The 20284-nt window shown below is 45.8% G+C and overlaps 1 protein-coding gene across 6 annotated transcripts; it reads right to left on the bottom strand.

Annotated features, from left to right (window-relative positions):
* Positions 1 to 1865: 1865 nt before the first annotated feature.
* SZRD1 (SUZ RNA binding domain containing 1) lies at positions 1866 to 20284 on the bottom strand. Of its 6 annotated transcripts, none has more exons than XM_090023937.1 (5): positions 20139 to 20284; positions 12209 to 12343; positions 5731 to 5780; positions 4264 to 4518; positions 1866 to 3128 (listed from the first exon to the last, which is right to left on the bottom strand). In XM_090023937.1, exons 2-5 carry the CDS (start codon positions 12266 to 12268, stop codon positions 3026 to 3028), a joined length of 468 nt encoding a protein of 155 aa, XP_089880063.1. In that variant the 5' UTR covers positions 12269 to 12343; positions 20139 to 20284; the 3' UTR covers positions 1866 to 3025. The 6 variants fall into 6 exon arrangements, with proteins under 6 accessions (XP_089880063.1, XP_089880061.1, XP_089880065.1 ...); XM_090023935.1 differs by having other exon boundaries at positions 4264 to 4521; positions 20139 to 20282; XM_090023939.1 differs by lacking the exon at positions 12209 to 12343 and having other exon boundaries at positions 20139 to 20275.

Below are 20284 nucleotides of genomic sequence, written 5' to 3'. Positions count from 1 at the left end.
CTGCACTTTTTTTTAAAAGTTTAAACACATTTATTTAAAATACAATTTATAAAATGTTTTTCTGCATACTTAGGAGCACTTCCATGGGGAGACGGGCGGCTCTAGCTAGATCCTGTGTGTCAGATGCACACAGTTTTGCACTTCTCACCACCTGAACGCACACATACACACAGGCACACACAAGAGAGAACCATAAAGTGCCCCTAAGAACACACACAAAAAACCCCTATAAACGTGTATTAGAACAAAAGCTCTAGCCCCTCTGCAGACAAGGCATTTGACTTATCCCAACACTGATTTCTGGACAGGACCACTCACTTACTGTCCATCTAGGAGGGGCCTGGTGGCAGGCGTCTACAGGAATGCTGCCCCATCCTGCCTGCAGGCTGGAAGCATCCTGACTGATCGTGCTATAGGGATGGAGAAGCTGGAGACGGGTGCTGCGATGACCTCCCCTCACGTAACTAATGTGAATTTACGCGAGGCTGATGCTGGAGGCGCCGGCTCTGTCCTATGTGCAACTAGCAAGAAATTTTAGGCCCTGCTGCACAGGACAGCAGGCAGGAGAAAAGGATACCGTTGTCCTAACATTGGCAAGATAGCTGAAGCTACATCAAGAGGCTTTTGCGGCAGCTGGCCATCTGAAGTAATAGCTATTTTAACTGAGAGTTAAGGAAAGGCGTGGTGACTAGTTATTGCTGTCTTGTCCCCCCCTCCCCCCACCCCCACCCATCCTCCTCTCTCTAGCCATCCCCATGGGTTTCTCCTTGCCACCACTGCGAAGGAAAGATAACGTTTCCTGCGATGCAGCTGCTCCTGGCTTGTACAGGTGCCCCAGGGCACGTGCCAAGCCCTACCTGAGAGGAAGTTCCGTAAACATCAGATTACAGCCTTTGAGAAATGACTCCAGGCCAAAGGGGACATCAGTACACATGGCCACCTCTCAAATTACAGCAGAGTAAAAGAAAAAAAAAAAATCTTTTCAACAACCATTGAGGGCTCACCTGATTTAGGGAATCACACAGGGCGATGGGACAGAAGATCAAGTCAGTGAACAGATATGTATTCTAGCAGTTTTGTTTTTTGTTTCACTGGTAATTTGTTTGCTGCATCTCTGTACGTGTGTCAGTTTACTGGCTGGGAATCTCCCATACACCTCGCTGTAGGCAGAGGTTTTGTACAGTTGCTTCCTTTCAGGTAGAAGAGGCTGGGTTCAAATGTCCACCGTTCAACCTACAGAGCACAGAGAGGGTGGACCATATTTTGCCAGTACAGAATACATCCTCCAAACACCAGAAGTGGAGAAAGGCAATTTGTGGGAACACAGCTTGAAGCAGACAAGCCCATGGGCAATTTTGGCTGAAGGAATGGTTTAAACCTTCTGTGGTAGCAGACAGAGGTCAAAAAGGTGCAGTCAGTTTTTCTGCCGTGCAGGAAGAGACCCTAGCAACATGGTGAATCCCCTCTAGGACTGGAGTCTTTCTAACATACAAGATGCCTTCTCTTTGTCCCATCAGAAAGACATCTTAGTGTTCATCTAATCCCTCAAGACCATTACCATGAAGGGTAGATCAGTTTTCTCACCTACCACAAGAGTTAGGCAACACAACAAAACAAAACCAGACAGTGTAGGACACAAGAGAGGCCATGGAGCAATTGTATTTGACAGTGTACTGCAACGATAAATTTGGTGGTACCTTAGATTTCTCTTTCATGGCTGGAATCCAGGAAGGTTTTCAGACTGCCAAATGAAACCCTACCTTAGACCCCTTTCTCTTTCCAGGGTTTAGAGAAGCAAAAAGTGAGCAGCTGCCTGAAGCCTAGCAAAAAGCCACTTGTTACCACCAGCAATGCATGAAAACAGGGAGTTTTTCCAAAGTTTATTGAACAGGGTTTGTTCCCGGTGTCTATGATTCCTAGAAGTAAATGCATCAGGTACAGCACTGAATTGTACCATCACTGAAAGGTTACAGCCATCAGTCCTTCAAAAGCCACACTGCTTCAAGGTTTGTACCTGGTGGCTGTCCTGCCTCCTACCGTATGTCAGCCATTCGACAAGCACAGGCTTTACAGAGCATGGCTCGTTGCCACATTTGCCATGGGCCAGTACAGTACTGAACTAGTCTATTCCTAGCTTGTAAACCTGGATGCAACAGAGCCCTATTCCTTCACCCTGCTCTCTCAGAGGCCATAGGTCTCCACGGGATCCGCCTACACTCCCTTCCCCCCCTAGATACGAAGGGATGTACCTTCCTCAAGCCAGCAGAAAACTAATCAAGCTTATAACAGGTGCAGTAAGTGAACTAGGCCACTGGACTCCATCAGCTTCCAGGGCCAAGGCAATTAGAAAGCCTGGGAGTCCTCTTCCATTGGCTTGGCAGCAGTGGAAATACAGATCGGGAAGAGAAGCTTGCCAAATCCTGGCGGAAATTCGTCGAAACTCCTTTTCTTAGAATGCTATCAACTACCTCTCTCAATTAAAACAAACTAAACGGTTAAAACCCTTCCCATGCACTTGGTTTAAAGTTGATCTCATATATAAAACAAAGCCTCCCCCCCACCAAAAAAAAAACCCAAACCAAAACAAAAGCTAAACAAACAAACAAAAAAAAAGTCTTTGAAACAGAACTTGCTCTGAAGTGATGAAGACAACATGCGCTTTGGGGGAAGTTTCCCATCTTTGTTTTAAATCCCAGGTTAATGAGTACAAACATTATTGCTGGCGCTAGCTTCGGCTGAAGTGGCACACACAACACTCTGCACCTGTTTGAGTCCTTAACGCCCCCCCCTTCCTTTTACAGTGACTTGGGACAGCCCTTGTCGGTGTGCCAATCACAGTGGGTGGAGCGGGGGGGTGAGGGGGAGGTCACAGTGCATGGGGTTCAAGGTCACAGTGGGCAGAGCAAAGGGGCTCACAGTGCAAGTAAACCAGGTAGTTCCCTTTGCTCAAGTCCATTTGTCCACCACGGCAGTGCAACCCGTGGCAGCTGACCCTGCTTTCGGCAGCATGATCTCTCGCCCACATTTATCTGCGCTGTTTGAAGCCTTGTGAACCATCAGGACCCAGTGGCTGCCTAATCACATTGTTGAGCTGTCTGCTGTCTTCTGGCTGGGAGATCCTTGTTGGCCTGTAGGAGAGGAGATCAGAGTCTGTTTTTAAAAGAAGCAACGCTTCTGCCTCACGCCACACACTTCCAATAAATATGGCTAAGCTCAGGAGAAGATCACTGCCATGGCTGCAGCCCTGCAGTGCTTCCAAGGCTGAGAAGGCAATGCAGAGTTTGTTAGTCCTGCATTTCTCTGACCCTGCTCTTGAGCAGCCAGGACTCAGCAAGTGCAAGGCACTGCTCTGCTGCTAGGCAATTAAAATGCCTTGGCTCAGCCTCCATTATGTGCAATTATCATCAGCTTCTTTTAAGAGGCCTTTCAAGCAATCACCTTTTCTGCCCCACCCATGTGCAGTAGCTCCATTTTTTACAAGAGGGAAGTCTTCCAAGGCTTTTGCAAAGAGGCTGTCATCAACCTGGTGTCAAACAGCTTTCTCCCCCACAACTGCTCCAGGGATTACACATTTAGTTAGAGCACATGCCCGAACAACTGCATGTGACGGCCAAATTACTGTGAATGGAGATCAGGAGGCAATGAAGACACATTCACACTTAAAATACTGGGAGGGGAAGAGAGATTCTGATGTTAACAGTCTGTTACTTTCCAACCCACATTCACTGATACAGCAAGTTTGCAGGGAGACAGACTCAGTTAATCTCACAAGAAGTGAGTCAAGAAAGCCAGCTCAATGCCACAGATGAGCTCCTTTCCCCATAGCATCCCTCTGGCTCAGAGGAGCCACCAATCTTTTGCAGAAGGTCAATGATTATCAGCACAGGTTATGTCCCCACTGCGGTCAATTATGATCCCTTGCCCTGGAAGGGGCATTTCTAGCTGACCTCCTGGCGCTACCTCCCCAGGCCATGTCAGACAGGGCCCCCGTCCTCAGCAAAGGCATTTAAAAGGCCACGATGAGTGCTGTCACCAGCAGGCATCTATTTTCATTTCTATTATTTATACACTTTGCAAAGTTTGCTAACAGGATGCACCTGCCTATTAGTGGGGTTTATCTTGCATTTCAAATGTGAAGTATTCAGATCACAACACAGCTCTTCCTCCCTTTGCACGCTACCATCTGCAGCAAGTCATTTGCTGAAACAAGGGTCAGGAGCAGGGCTGCAAGTGGCATGGCCGTTAAAGCCCAGCGCATCTCACCTGTCTAGAATGGGTTTGTCCTGTTCCTCTTCTGGGCTCGCGCTGCCCAGAATTCGTTTTCTGGCTTCTGCATATTCTGCCTCCCTTTGTGCCAGAGACTTCACGGGAAAGGCTGGTCTGCTCGCAGAGTTGGGGTTACTGAGCACGCCATTAGTTGCGGGCCTCTTTAAGATCCTGATCTGCGGGGGAGGACCTGAGGGAAGGCTGTCGTCCTGAATCACAATCGGCACTTTGGGAGGAGATTTTGATTTTCTACTACTGAAGAAAAAAAGAAATAACTGATCAGTGTACAGAGCCAGCTATGAGAAAGGATGTTGGGTTCTGAGCAGGAGTCCTGTGGTTTAACTGTCTCCATGAAAAGCAGCATCCTACCGTAGTCGAAGACCCTGTTACAGTGCCAACTCTGTTACAGGAGTAATCCTGATCATCGGAGATTTCCCCTGTATGCTTAAATCTAACAGGCAAGAAGACCAACCATCCACACTTCATTAGAAAAAAAAAAGAGGGGGGGGAAGGGAGAAGAGGTTAGCAGACTGCTGAGCAGAAGAAAATCTCCCTTTTCAGTAACAGGAAAAGAGAGTAAAATTGTTTTGCAACCAGCACCCATCTTACAAATTTAAGAACAACATTTTCACAGATAAAAAGTCAGCTGGCAGAGCAGCTGAAATACTCCTTAACACTCAGGAACAAAAAGGGATTTGGGCACTTACAGCTGAACATGTGCTTAAGCCAACGTTCCCCCTCCAGGAGCGGGGATTCAGAGAGCCCTCATCATCAGGTTTAGCCACATCTATGTTTGCTCCATTTCTCCAGGTTTTTTGGAATTAAGTCCCCCCACCCCCCACTGGCACAATCCCTCCCCACCTTCCCATCAAAGCACAGTCTGATTTTTTAGATGGTGAAGGAAACACAACCTAAAGCCTCCCGATGGCCCAGTGAGGATGAATACATTGACCCTCATCAGTATTTTTGCAGCAGGAGGAAGAGAAAGCAGGAGATTACAACCCTCCCCATTTCCTAACTTGCATACAGCAGCAAGTATAAACTTTTCCTCCCTTTCAGCAGCCCAAACTAGGATGCAGACAAGCCAAACAAAAAAAGGAAGTCTCACTGGCATATAGCTCAGCAAACCAGATGAGGGCAGGCAGAGGCAGGGATCTGCTGACCTCACCCGTTTCATCGTTTTGCTATCCACGGCATTTACTTATTTATTTTTTAAATGGCTTTTCCAAAGTGGTGGCCATATAAAGATACAAGGATTGCTGCAAATGCTGCCATGGATTACAAGTGCCATCTAGCGGCATGCTGTATTATAGCCTTCCCAATTCTCATCTCGGTGAAAAGATTACCCACTACGTTCGAGACTTCTAACAGCCCAAGCCCACCGTACCAGCCCTCCAGATTGGCAAGCATCTAGCTGCACCCGGGGAAGACCAGATTAAGAGCATCTCAGACTATCACCATTACCTTTCTTTTTGTGTGATCTTCAGTTTCTTTTCCAACCGTCTATCTATTTCCTACAAGAGGAACGAGAGAAAAAGAGTGAAATCTCATGTCTTAGTCCAGAGTCTGTTTAAAGACACCTGTCACTTCTTTATCTGTGCTTCTCTTTTACCGCACTATCCTCTCTTGTAAGTCACGCTCAGAAGACACAAGTCTTGCTGGGGGAGGGGGGGAAAAAAAGAGGGGGAGGGAGGGGAGAAACCCCTAATGGTAACATACATTTCATCGCATGCTCCAAGAGCACCAGAACACTAAATACGGTTGGAGACTGAAGCTGGCTACATATATAGCAGCATTTTCAGTTCCTTGGTGACAGAATGGCAGCTTTAAAAAGACGGCCTCATCTGAACAGCAGCTCTGATGCCAAGGGTCCCCCCCACCGAAGGACTTCAACTGCCAGCGAAGCTTCCTCCGGAGCAAAATGCAACAAAGCAGTCACGGCAACACCATGCAATTTGGATTAGGAAGACAAGATGCTCTCTCCAACAGCAACGTGGAGCCTTTTAGATTAGATCACTACAAAGTGCAAACACGACACCAGGGCAAATCTGCTTCTTCAAAGACTCAGTTCAATACACAATATATTCCTCCAAAAGCTACAGAGAAAGTGTAGCCACAGGAGCCTGCTTACCCATTGTAAAACCTCTCTGCCAGTCATTTAAAATTCTTGTTACTTATGACAATCATCTTCCTTCAAAAGAAATCTCTGCCCTGACTGACACCTTTCAATCAGCTGAAAACTTGCCAACAAGAAGCATAGTTACTACACCAAATCTTAACTCTGCTCTCATTCCTGATGGGTACAGCTGCCAGCCAGGGCACAGAGGTGCCTGTTAAAATTACCCCCCACGTAATGAAGAGTTCCCACTGGCTGCACAGAGGCTGCAACTTTCACCCACGCAGGTGACGCTACTCCATCAGAAAGTGTTTCTGCTCTGAAAGGGGGTACGTAACAATATCCTGCACGTCCTGGTTGCAAAAAGGGGTCACATGAAGCTACCTAGCAATACTGCGTTTTACCTAAATGCAATGACAGATTGTCAAGCCAAAGTTAAGCCGTTCTGGACTGCTGCAGATAATTACAGGAACCTGCTGTCTGTTCTCTCCCCGAGACCTCCTCAGCTTGCGCAGTAACCAGCCGAAACGCTGGATGGAAAACAGGGAACGCACGCACACGAGAAGCGCAGCAGAAGGTGCCTCCTCCTCACCAGCTGCCACAACAGCAGAAAGACCAGCTGGGAACTGGCAGTGGAGAAATGGCTATCCTGGCTGACAGCCGAAAGTCTCTTGGGACCGGCTGGTGACAAACAATGAGGATCTAATCAAGACAGTGTTGCCTCATTTGTCAGCCCCAGGCCAGAAGGGATTATGTCCTGTTAGAGAAGAGTGTTAACTCTGGGGTTCAGCATTTGACTCTCACAAGGAGTCTTGTGTTTCAACCAGAAGTGGCAGATTGGAAAGATGTTTCCTCAACCACGTCTCATTAGCTGCTTGCTTGGGGAGCAGGGTGCAATAGGAGCAACATCGCAGAAGCAGCTTGGAGTTGGATGCCCTTCATTAACAGCATTTCAGTTAGTTTGAACACAAGCATCAGCCAGATCTGAAAGCGAACCCACATCTGTCCTCCACCACAGTCCTTTTAAAGGAAGCCATTTAATACTTGGCTTGACTCCTTGTTAAAAACTCTCATGGGGAAGAGATGGCCAACAGCACAGTAAGAGCATTATAAGCTTCAAAGTAGCCCCATGGAAGTGGACCTAGAAACTCCTGAGAGGGAAGAGAGTTCTGCAAGAACGTGAAAATGAAGAGACTCGGGTCTGACGACTTAGCTGAGACCAGTGATTTTCAACTTAAAGTGCTGCGAGATCCTTTTAAGGGTGCTGTCCATATTAGCACAGCTAGGTGTTTGCATACCTACACGTGATTAACAAGTTAACCCCAGAGATTTCAAATAGGAGTCCTGTTCAAAACAAGCTGACCTGTTGTGGTCTTTCTGAATTCTTTGCAACACAAGAATGGCTCTGTATGTTTGCATTCAAAACATGAATGAAACCAAGAGGTGAAATTTTCCAAGGGGAACCTTGAGTCTAAGAGCTTGAGGACCACTGCCTTAGACTCTACACATAGCATATTACCCACCTGAATCTTTTAAAATGACTACTGTTGAGAAATTCAGACCAGTAATCAATACAGCCTGTATTATGTTAATAAGTTGCCTAGCTTAGAAAGAAACTAACTTGCATTTTCTCAAGAAAGTGCTGGCTTCAAGCTATACCCCAGCAAACCTTCAGTTTGCTGATCTATAGTCCAGTAAGACAAAGAGTGACTTAAAACCTAGCTTAGGTTCAAGGTGCCCCTGCCCAGACACACCAGACTGCAGTACTACCTCATTAAGGAGTCTAACGGCTTCAAAAAAAATTGCATATCTTACAGTAAAAAAAAAAAAAAGAAAAGAAAAAAGAGAAGGAAAGAAATTCAAGGCGGCAAAGGCATTTGCTTGAGGGTTTGGGGTTTTTTTTTTTTTGCTTCTGATAGATAAGAGATGCTCTTATAAAAGCCAAATTCAGTAGCAAAGGCTTTTGGATAGAACAGCTTGCAACTGTGGGAAGAAGTTGGGTCTGGGCCACACTTCCCAAAACTGCAGCCTGCCTGGCGAAATCTGGGGAGTAAGTTTTCAGTCTCTCTCAAACACAGATCCCCCTGCAATTTCAGATTCTCATGTCAATGGCTGCGTCCAGACAAGTGCAGCTGTGTGGTGTGTGATGCCACAGACATGCCTGCAGGGTCACATAGTACACATTCATCTGTTCCCCACACTGCAAGGGAGCATCATGAGGATTTTTTTGACCTCTGCATATCCAGAGGTAAAAAAAAACATGCAAAAAAAGCAAAGCAGCACACAAAGGGGCAGCATGTGTTGCTCAAAACCAGAACCTGGCTGGCAGGAGGCATGCTCTGGCTGATGTGCTGCTGCAGTTGTCCCCTGGAAACCAAACGTCTACGCTCATCTGGACACGGCCAATGTTGCATAGCCAGACAAGCAGGTGGACCGATACCATCATCACAATGGTGGGTAGCGATAGCAAGCTCCTCACCTTCTCAGACGCATCTGTTCTTTCCCCTTCACCCCCTAACAAGCCATTACCAGAGACTCCCTGCTGTGCTCAAGACAGTTCTCCAGCATTCATCCACACCCTCACAAACGCACACCTTGGTAATTCAGCAGGAGGGGGCTTCTACCTTTTGTGATCAATAGCCTAGCTCTTTACGGTCTTCACATCAGTGCTGTATCTTCTCTTACCCCTCTGCCCACCATGTCCCTGCTTCCTTAGGTGCTCTTGGTAGGAGACAAAACTGGGTTCAGTCACCCTTTAATGTTTCCTCACCGAACCGTTAATTACAAAAGGTATAAACCATTGCAAGTCGGTTGAAAATTCCTCCTCCCCAGAAGAACCCTAGAGTCACAGCAGAGGCAGACAAGACGAAGGCTACTCCCCATTTTTAAAATATTCCCGAGATTGGAGTAAGGAATAGTCCAACGCTACCCAAAATCTGTGCCACAATGCCTCCTACTCAGTGTTTCCTTGCTAGCTCGACTTGGGTGACCTTGCACACGCACACCCATCTCAGACTCAGTCCAGCTACACAAACTGAGATAGAAGCAAATATTTTTAGGGCAGGAGATAGAAGAGGGGATGAGTATGTATAAGCCACTGAAAACTACATCAGCATCTCCATAAACCCCCGCGCTTTCCAGTTGAAACTAATCCACCAACTTTAGCAGCATTCCCCTCCAGATTGCCCAGTGAATGGGGCAATCTTCCCAGTACAGAGCTGCAGAGGGGGTAAGGATGACAGAAGGAAAAAAAAAATCAATATATCAGTCACCTGGGTGGATTCCCTGGATTTTAGCAACAGGTTATTTACGCTTCACTTAGGCAATATTTATAGTCATTAAATCAATCCTGAGGATGGTTACTGCTCTAACTTGTATTATTAACTCCCAGTCATTAACGAACAGCATACTAAGCAACTTGAAGTAAAATGCCAACTAGTTGGTATGTCTGCCTATCAAACTGTCCTGCAGACAGAGCATCACACACTCTTATACAAGTACTTCTGCCTTGTGGTTCTTCTTCATAGTAGTTAGAGTCAGGAGGGACCTGAACAGATCATCTCGCCTGCCCCCCTGCCACAGGCAGGAATAAATGGTGGGTTCACAAGACCCCAGACAGGTGATCATCCAACCTCCTCTTGAATTTGCCCAAGGTAGGAGCGAGGACCACTTCCCTGGGAAGCTGGTTCCAGATTTTGGTCACCCCAACTGTAAAAAATTGCCTCCTGATCTCTAACCTAAACATACTCTCCATCAGCTTATTACCATTGTCCCCCATTACCCCAAGTGGTGCTGGGGGAAAAAGGGCTCTACCCATTTGCTGTTCATCTCCCCTGATGAGTTTGTAGGCAGCCACTAGGTCCCCCCTCAGCCTCCTCTTGCTGAGGCTGAACAGGCTCAGGTCCCTCAGTCTCTCCTTGTAGGGCCTGCCCTGCTGCCCTCTCACCAAATGGGTGGCCCTCCTCTGACCCCTCTCCAGGCTGGCCACATCCCTCTTGAAGTGCGGCGCCCAGTACTGGACGCAGTGCTCCAACTGTGGCCTGACCAGTGCCGCATAGAGGGGGAGGATCACCTCTCTGGACCGGCTTGAGATGCATCTTTGGATGCATGACAAGGTACAGCTGGCCTTGCTGGCTGCAGTCTGGCATTGGCGGCTCATGTTCATCTTGGAGTCAATAATGACTCCAAGATCCCTTTCTGCCTCTGTGCTCTCAAGGGGGGAGCTCCCCAGCTTGTATGTATGCTGTGGATTCCTTTTCCCAAGGTGCAGCACCCTGCATTTGTCTATGTCAAACCCCAATTGTTCGCATCACAGAAATTTACTTTGCATGCTGGAAGTGTGAGAGAACTTTTCCCCTTACCTCCATCTGTTTTCTATTGCTTTCTTTCCCATCACTGTACTTCTTGTAGTGCAATTCCTTTGTCCATTTAAGGACTCCTTGCTGTTACACTGCTACTGTGCGGTATGGCAATACAACAATTGGGCTCTCTGTTGACGCTATCCTCTCCAGACATTAATCTTGTTACATTCTTGATCCAAGTAATCACCACTTGTGCGGGGCTCCAACTTCACCCCAATACCCACTATGAACAACAACAGAACTAAGAGCTTCCAACTGTGTTGAAAACTTCCATGACTTGCGGACCAGCCATCAGGGTTAAAGAAGTTTTATGCAGTGATTACAAAACCCCACAATATTAATCACTGCATATTTTTCTTCTGAATAATGGTGTTATCTTGCAATCATGGTCTGTTTCACATTTCCCTATTGTTGCTGCATTCTACACTCAAGGTAAGAAAAGTTAGGATTTGGAGAATGTTTTTATGAACAATTAAGAAACATCTGTCCATTAAGTTGGCAACACGCTAGTGAGCTTGTTACCACGCGTCTAGCACACTGTCAAAACAGATGTTGTGATGTAAGCACTTAGCCTGAAGACTTGGTACACCCGGCACATCCTCCTCTCCTCACTGAAGTTGAAACGGGATCAACTTTAGCCGCTGCTGGAAGACGTTTTCCTGCTGATGCCAACTATCTTCCATCCTCCTACAGCTGCACTATGTCATTAAGCTGGGCAGATAACATGTTAAAATTAGGGTCTGACTTACAGCCGTTGAGTGCCAAAAGCACTACGACAACTGGAAGGCATGAGCTCACAGGAGATGCAATTAAACCTACCATTAGAAAAGATCATCCTGCGTGTACGCAGTTGTACAAGTCATGACGACCAACTATGCTATTAATCTTTTGATGTTGTTAGCTTTTCTTATAGGAGGCTCCTTTGTCCTCATTTTACTAGCATGATACAATTAAGGTTGCTGTTTTTCCTGAGCATGGTATGTGTAGCTCTTGCTAACAAAGTCATTTTACACTCCCTTTCTTCCTCTTGAAAAAGGGACCTGTGACCAGATTCCTAATTTACTAAAGAATTCCCATAGGCTGCCTCATCACAGTCATTTTTAAAGACCAAAGGGAATCCAACAGAAAGAATATGCAAAACACTACTCCTTGGCATTAAGAACCTGGTTATGGATGGGGAATCAACAGAAGTGGAATATTTATCCTGACCTTAGCATTGAATATCAACATGTCCTTCCATCTGCATTAGAGACAAATGCCAAGATGCACTAAAATATCAGGACTCACTGAAAAGTAATTTGACACATCCATTATGAGGCTGTCGTTCAGTACATGAGGCAAACCTAATATAGCTTTAGTCATTTAGCTTGCGGGAGACTCCACTATGCATCTACATTTTCTAGCATATGCTACAGAACAGGAGATGAAGGGCACCCATTCTCCAAGGTAACCTAAATATGCTCACCACGGACATCTTTTTTGTCTGAAGTTCAAAACCATGCCACACCAAGCAGGTCTGGTTCATAGGATCATGGGGAAGTAGAGCTGAAAGGGATGTCACAAGGTCCTCTAGTCCAGTTCACACAATCAGAGGGTGCTTCTTTAATTTGAGGTTGCAGTAAGAAAGAAAAATCAAGAATTAGGCTTAGTCAGCTCTTAATCATGCCAGTCAGGTTGGGGGGGGGCAGAAAAATAAAAATTAAAAAGACAGTCCCCTCAACACAGTATACTCTGAAATCTTTCATGTCAACAGTTATGCAAGCCAAGAGTCTTCTTGTCAGTACAGCTTATTCTGTCCAAGAAATGAATCCATACTGGCAAGAAGACTCATGTCAGCAGAAACTGCATCTCCACTGGGATGAGAGGCTGCCAGTAGAGCTTTCCCAGCAAACCCTTAGAGCACAGGCAAGTCTCGGGTGTATCCACAACAGCCTGGTCTGAGCTTGGAGTCCTCCGATTCACCACTCTCAACAGACTCGTACCATGAGAAGGAAATTCCTTTAAGTTCATTACAGGCAGAAATTCTGCAGGGGTGCAAATAAAGAAAAGGCATCGCTTTTGTCCCAGTTATTCCTGAAGATTATCTATGAAATGTTTAGACTTCAGATTTACTGGTATTTCTAGGTTTTGCACATGTGGCTCCTCTGCAGGGTTTCTTTGCTTGTTTGTTTTCATGTTAGATGAACCTATTTGATGCATTAGTGCTCTTTTCCAGTAATCACTGGTCTTTCTTCACTTCTGTCTCAAGTTAAGTAAACTGGGGGGGAAAAAAGATAACTCAAGGGTGATGCAATGCAAAAGTAGTGTCATTCTTTCCCCTGCATAATCTGTTTCTCCCTTGCTAAGAAGCCCCTTAGAAACAAAGGAGCAAGAGAGCTTTACAGAGATTACATAATTCCTTAATGTTGTGGGGGTGGTGTCTTTTTAAGGATAAGCTTATGCAACAATTTGGGGTTACTTGGGAGGAAAAAGAGAAAATATCCAAACTTCCATACTGGCAGCACAGACTGTAACCGTCACCGAGTACTACACCTTCCTAAAACATTATCAGACTGTTACAGCTCTCAAGAACACCAGGCACATCCCTTACTACAGATTTCTGCTGAATACACCAAAATGGTTCGAGCGAATAAATTGAGTAGGTTTTAGCTCCAGAATCATTTTGTTTTAGGATACCGTTAAACAAGGTGATTTCTACCAATTAGCAAAGATCCCATTGGCTTTCATCAATGACCCCGGTGACCTAGCATTCCCTTTCTCAGCAGAAACAGGTTTAGCTTTCACAACTGCATAAGCCATTATTAAGTACATAATTTAGCCATAAAGCCACAAAAATCCAAATAAGGTGCTTTGGGAGACCCTCAAACATGAGATAATTCTAAGATACGACTAATTTGTTTCTCCATTAAGTATCCATTTCTTTCCTCTGAAGAGAAATTAATGTTCCATTAATTAATGGAACATTTCGATTCCTGAGGCTGTTGGGAATCGGGCTGCTCCATTAATTAATTCTCCAGGCTACTCTGCTTTCATTAAATCCTGGCTGCAGTCTGTAGCTAATGCAAGGCTGAGGAGACCCAGGCGGCTTTCAACTTCAGGGATGCTTCGATCTTCCTTAATGCTAGCGAGAAGCCTCTGCAGCTAGACTGGGAAACGGGAGCCGCCACAACCATCTGGCAGGCCTAGGTGACAATCTATAAACCTACATGGCCTGGTTTCAAAGCACCTGTGATCTCTGGACTGGATATGAACTCCAGGAAGTGGCAATATTTTCATATTCCTTTATAGTCCTTGACATCAAAGTTCATCCCTATACGGTCTATATTCGCCGCAAGTCTCCTCAGTAATTAATCTTACAATGAACTGAGAGCTGTGTAATCCTATCTTTAAGCACTAACATCTCACTGTATTTGTCCAACTTCACCAAATTGCTCTTTTGTGACTAGAGGGAGCAAGGCAGCTTGTCAGTCTGCAAATGAGGTTCTTAAATATTATTTCACCCTGACTTCTTTGTACTTTGATCATGTCTGAAGTTGGTTAAAATGTACTGCGACAGCTTAGGCAACAACCTAAATTCAGCCTTTTAACATAAAGTGGTGGCAGGACTTTGCAATTGAAGGGCAGGTTTTAGGTGGGGACACCCTGAGCTCCGTTTCGGACAGCTACTTCCGTAACTGTCCAGGCTGTTTCACAGGAACACGGGCAACATTTTGAACCTGTAAATGAAGAGGTACAACATACAATCATAGAAGGCATCTGCAAGACCCAGTCTCTTCTGCTCAACTGCTCATATTTTCAGCTGGCAATTGAGAATTAAGAAAAAACAAACTTGAAGACTCTGCTACTCAGGGGCTCTGTATCATAAGACACATCTAGCCAGGGGGCAGGGTTCAAGTTAAACTTAGACTTTGAACTATGCGAGGTTTAGTTTTAAGCCTGCACAGAAAGCTCTTACAATATATGCTGTAATAAACTAGCAATAGGGCCTAAATTTGGAATCAAAACTTATTTTTAAAGAAGTTTAACAGCACTCCCTTCTGAGCACGCGATACAAACATAAGACCTCTGAAGAACTTTTCAGCTGCAGAACTACTCGAAGCAGCTCCGAAGGAGATATTACTGCAATATTAACCGAATGTGACAAAAAGTTCATCTATCCCAGTGAGCTACCTTGCTAAGAGGAGAAATCAGAATTAGTCACCTCAGAGTGCAGAGCTGCCTAACTGCAGCGGGTACAGAGGGCTTGTTTTAGGTCAAAACTGCATCACCCAATGAAAGGTGTGAAAAAATGCTGTTGTTGCTAGTTTCATGAACAAAAGCATCAGTAACATGCCCACATTAAAGTCCTCTGAGCCCATAAGCAATGATCGCTCTTACCCTTCACCAAATGCAAGTGATGGTTTGTGTTTTAAGCAAGTTAAGTAGCCTCTTATGGCAGATGGACATCAATGCAGCTGTATTTTTTTTTTTTTTTAAAAACACACATGACCAGCAATGGTGACTTTCCCTTTGCAGTCTACTTCTGAAAAGCACATCTTCCTTCTGGACCACCACCATTGTATCAGCACAAAACAAAAGGTTATATTCTGTCTAGCATTGGTCAGCCTGAGGAAAGGTACTGCAATACCAAAAAGCTTGCCTATGTCTACCCCAGCTATGCAGCTGGTCCAACAAGAGATATCACTTGCAAGAATTCTTGCTATTAGCAGCCTTAGCAATTTCAGAAGCACACATCATGGAGATGAACAGATGAGCAAACAAAACAGATGATTTAGAGCTCAGACTGGTATAGTATGTGCCCGAGTAACCCTATAGTGAAGATGCCAGTTTGAAGTTTAATGGATTTTGAAACCAAGTGTGACAGGTCCAGACATTACAGCTACCAGGAGCTGCTCTGCCAGTTCTTGCGTTTCCATGCTCCCCTATAGCAGATTAAAAAAACTAAAAAAAAAAAAAAGAAAGCACTCTGCAGACAGGAAGCTGACTACACCCTAAGCAATGTTAGTGGTTAGGCTCAATCCCCCCCGCGCTGACACATAGGAAGTTTGTGACTTTAGGAAAATTGTTTTGGTTTTTTTCTTCCTCTTTGTACCTCACTTGCCCATCTATATGAAGCAGCAGCATGTCCCTACCTCACAGGGACATGTTGGGATAAAATAAACAAAATGCTGGAAGGAATTCAGATGCTACCACAATGGGGGATTTGATAGAGATGTAAAATTTATAATGGCTAAAGCAAGAATATCCAAGATGGTATTCAGGCTCACACAGATGAGATAAAAGCTGGTAGGTATTCAGTCCTCAGGTGTCTGACCTACTAGTTAAGAAGTGACCAGCAAAAAAGAAACTTTAATTTGTGCTCATTTTCTGAGTAGTTGTGTGTGTTTTATTCGGATTTTTTCCAAGCATATGAGAAAGGCCTTTCTGGTTTTTTCCCCCCCTTACGCTGGACATTCAATATTCGTCTGTCCCTACAGAACAGCAACAGTGCGTCAGGTGACAACACCAGAAATAGGAGGACAAGGCAATCTTCACCATCTTGGATTTGTATCTAGCTTTCACATTCACGTATGACAACTCGAGCGTCCCTCTACTAGAGTGATTCTTAGCCACAGTATCAGGGCACCCTGGGGTGCCATCAGATCCTTTGAAGGGTGCCTTGAGGTGCAAGGAGATAAGCAGATAAATTGGATAGAAAAAACAGACTTACCACTGCTTAGACAATTCCCCATCCCCACTATCCATCCCCTCTACAAGGAGGTAAACACTGTAATATAGAAGTTAGTTTTTGAAATTTTTGTGCCACTCAATTCACAAAAGTTATGGAGGGGTGTCCCGAGCCTAATAAATTTGAGAACCACTGCTCTAACATCACCTAGGGAGACCAGAGTTCATGTTCTTGGTCTCTTAAAGCAGAAGATGAAAGCAAACACAACCTATACAAGTCTTCAGGTCTTCTTTATGTGCCAGACACCAAGAGGCAAAAACAAAGGCCTGGTTTCTTAAAAATCCTTTGTGGGTCACTTTTATACACATCTTCATTGCTACTTAGGTGATGAAAATTGGAGATAAATTATCATCTAAAAAGATATTACAATATCAATATAATACAAGCGACTAAACCCTAGTGAGTCAGTGGCATGTCTTCAGCAAAGACGCCACTGGAGAAACGCTAGAAACATTAGCTAAAGGGCAACCGCCCATGAAATCTCATGTTTACATTTTTGTGCTAGCTACCAATACCAGCATGTTGGATTAAGCATGTTCTTAAAAGATGCTTGCAATTTAGGATTTCTCTCCCCTTCTCCACCCTATTTACTTTTGACAGTGATCCACCAAGAATAATCCCTTTCACTTTCTGGCTCTCATGCACCAAAATGATGCATGGAGTACCCTGCAGAGGCAGGTGTAAGTTTGAATAGAACTTTTCATGTGGAATCTTAGAACTACACAATTTCTACTGATATCAGTCTCGTAAAAGCCTAATGTTCGCCCTGAACTACCCAGGCATACCCATCTGAATAGCTGTGATAGTAAAATATTTAAGTATGCACTGGGTGAAAGTATACTATTTCTAGAATACCATTTCACTCATTTTGTCAGAACATAAATGACCAGAGTTAAGCACTTATGTTTCCTTCACCTGTTCAGTAAGAAAAGTCCTGTCTGTCTCACCCTGCTAGCTCTGGATGTAGCAGTCATCAACTGTGTATTTCAGAGCCAGGAACAGATGGAGAAATAGTCTTGCTGTGTCCTATGCAATGACCTATTAGCAACTGAAGATCAGGTCAGTCCACGGGCTCATGTACATAACTCTTCCTCATGATTCAAAGACCGGGGCAGTTCCACTAAAGCAGTTTTCTCAAATGTCACAGCCTGGCAGTGGGTACGGTAGCTGTTCTCAAGCAAGCATATATCTATTTTTACTTGGCTTTAATTTGGCAAGTATATCTTTTGTGATAAGAGTCACATGGCCTGCCCTGTCCTTCAGCTCATTTCCCAACCTCTCCCATTATTTGCTTCTTATTTCCTTTTCTCATTTGGCCCTTTCTCCACCACTAGCAACACTGGTCCCATTGTCAACTCCTATGAGTATCCATCCTGGGCGGTTGGTCCAACACTGCAACTAGTTAGGTTTGTTCTTAACAGACATGAAGATGCTGATTGGTTTTAGAAGCAGCTGTAAGCACTGGCAGACAAGGTTCTTTAGGTAAACCCGATAATTTTTTTAGATCAAATCAAATAGCTGGAAAAATTCTTCTTTGCAAGCTTTCTTTGAAAGCCAGAGGTTGGCTTTCTTGCCTGCATACCAGCCTCAGGCTTCTTTACTATTCATTCCATCTAGGAAGAGCGCACACGAACTACAGATACTACTTCAGCCTGATAAAGGGTATTTGTACCCGAGAGCTTGCTAAGAATTTTTCCACCTATTTGAATTGGTCTAATAAAAGATATCAGATTTACTCAAAGAACCTTGTCTGCCCGTGTCTTTAGACCAACACAGCTACAAGGTATACCACTGTAAGCACTGAGCATTTACAGCTCAACTCTCAGTCTGCTCCCCAGTGTAGCTGACTATGGGCCATACCCAGTAGCTTTGGTCTTCTGTACTCCACTGGGAAAGCAGTTTGGGGAGAACCAGCACCAAAAAATGAGATTTTCCTAAGTTAGATTCCCCGATGGAACTGTTTAATGAGATGGAGACTCATCTCCAGCGGTCATGACAATGTTCCCCACAGCATGAAGGATCAGCAACGTCACTGAAACAGCTTTTATGCACCTGACCACATGCTATTGGTGTATCACTGATATCTCACATGCTACTTGAAGACCCAGGCTTACAAGCTTTCCATTGCTTAACATAGTCTCCCACAGACTGTAACCCAAATACCCTATAACAGTTTAATATTATTTTAATCAGGGAGAAAAGTGTAGAGAGGCACCATCCAAGATGAAATTCTAGCTCTTCACAACTCACGCTGATTGTTACTTAGCTTGTCTGCCTTGCAAACATTAGAGAACCTGTTCACAGTAGTGGTTTGCTCTTATGTCACTGAACAATTTCCCCTTCCCCGACTAAGCAGGTGTGTACCTCCTGCTGATCATCCACCCTTGCTACACTTCAAGCAACCGTGTACTTCCAGTAGCGTAATGATGCATGCAAGCATTTAGGACCCTTCAGGCGCCTTCTAATGTGGAAATGCAAGCGACAGAGCTGGCTCCTGAACACCAAGCAATTGTTTTAGCCTTGCTGGACTCTAATATGTCACACCATACCCACATGCGCCTTCAAAAGAGGATTTCAGAAGGGAACCCTGCCTCTCCTGGGAGCTAGAAAGCAGACCTTTAATGTTTCACAGCAGAGGAGAGAGAGTCAAGTCGTGTCTGGAGCACATAACCAGAGGAGTGCCACCCTACAACCTGGAAAGGGTCCCAAAACGGCCCTCAGAGTAGAGGCTGGCAGGCAGAAGGAGCAGGCCATTAGTTTACAACAAGCACCGGGAGGTTCTTTTCCAACCGGACTAGAAGGAAGGGACGGACCTGGCGGCAGAAGCTGAGTCCAGCCAGGTCTGCACAGGGACAGGGCCGCTCACGGACAATGAGGATGGGAAGGGACCTCAGGAAGTCACATCTAGTCCAACCCCCTGCTCCAACCACATCATCCCAACTCAAGTCTACCTGGATCTTAAACACCTCCAGGCACCTCCCTGGGTAATCTGTTCCAGTGCTTTACTACATTCTTGGTGAGAAAGTTTTCCTTAATATCCAACCTCAACTTTCCTTGCTGCAGCTTGTGCCCATTGCTGCTTGTTCTATCATCTGCCCCCACTGAGAACAGACCAGCTCCATCCTCTTTGAAGGGAGTTTTGTAAACAAGAGGGGCTGGAAGGGTTCAGTCCCCCCAACACTTGGGAAGACTGAGGGGGTGGGTAACAGCCTACTGCCCATCTGCAAACCAAGCCAGCCCATTTCCCTCAGCCTCTCCTCCCAGTCCTGTCCCCCAGCCCTGAACCATTTTCCTTGCCCTCCACTGGACTCTCTCCAACTCACCCGCATCCCTTCGGGGGGGAGGGGGGGGGAAAGGGGGGAAGGGTGTAGCACAGCTGTACCCAAAAATCCAGATGTGGCCTCCCCAGTGCTGAATAGAGGAAAGAAATCACTGCCCTGCATCAGCTGGCACCACTCCTGCCATGCACCGGCGTCCTGGGCACCTTCCAACCCCGCCCTGGAGCCCAGGGGCATGAGGAGCCCGGGGGGGGGGTGGGCGGAGGAAATGGGGATGCGGCCCCTTTAAGAGGCCTAGTCGGGCGCTGCCAAGCCCGGGCGACCCCGGCCGCTCTGCCGCCGAGCCCCGGTGCCTCCGCGCGCGGAGCGAGAGCAGAGGCCGCCCTTACCCCGCTGTCGGCCGCCTCCTCCCAGCTCTCGGCGACCTCCTCATCTTCCATTTTAAGGCTCCTCGGCCGCCGCCAGCCCGCCGCCCGCGCATGCGCGCTCTATCAGAGCGCATGCGCGCCACTCGCCAATCACGTGTGCCACCTGG

Source organism: Crocodylus siamensis, chromosome 12 (assembly GCF_052110815.1).
Source record: "Crocodylus siamensis isolate JL-2025a chromosome 12, ASM5211081v1, whole genome shotgun sequence".
Taxonomy (NCBI): Eukaryota; Metazoa; Chordata; order Crocodylia; family Crocodylidae; genus Crocodylus; species Crocodylus siamensis.
This window is presented reverse-complemented; position numbering and strand designations above follow the sequence as displayed.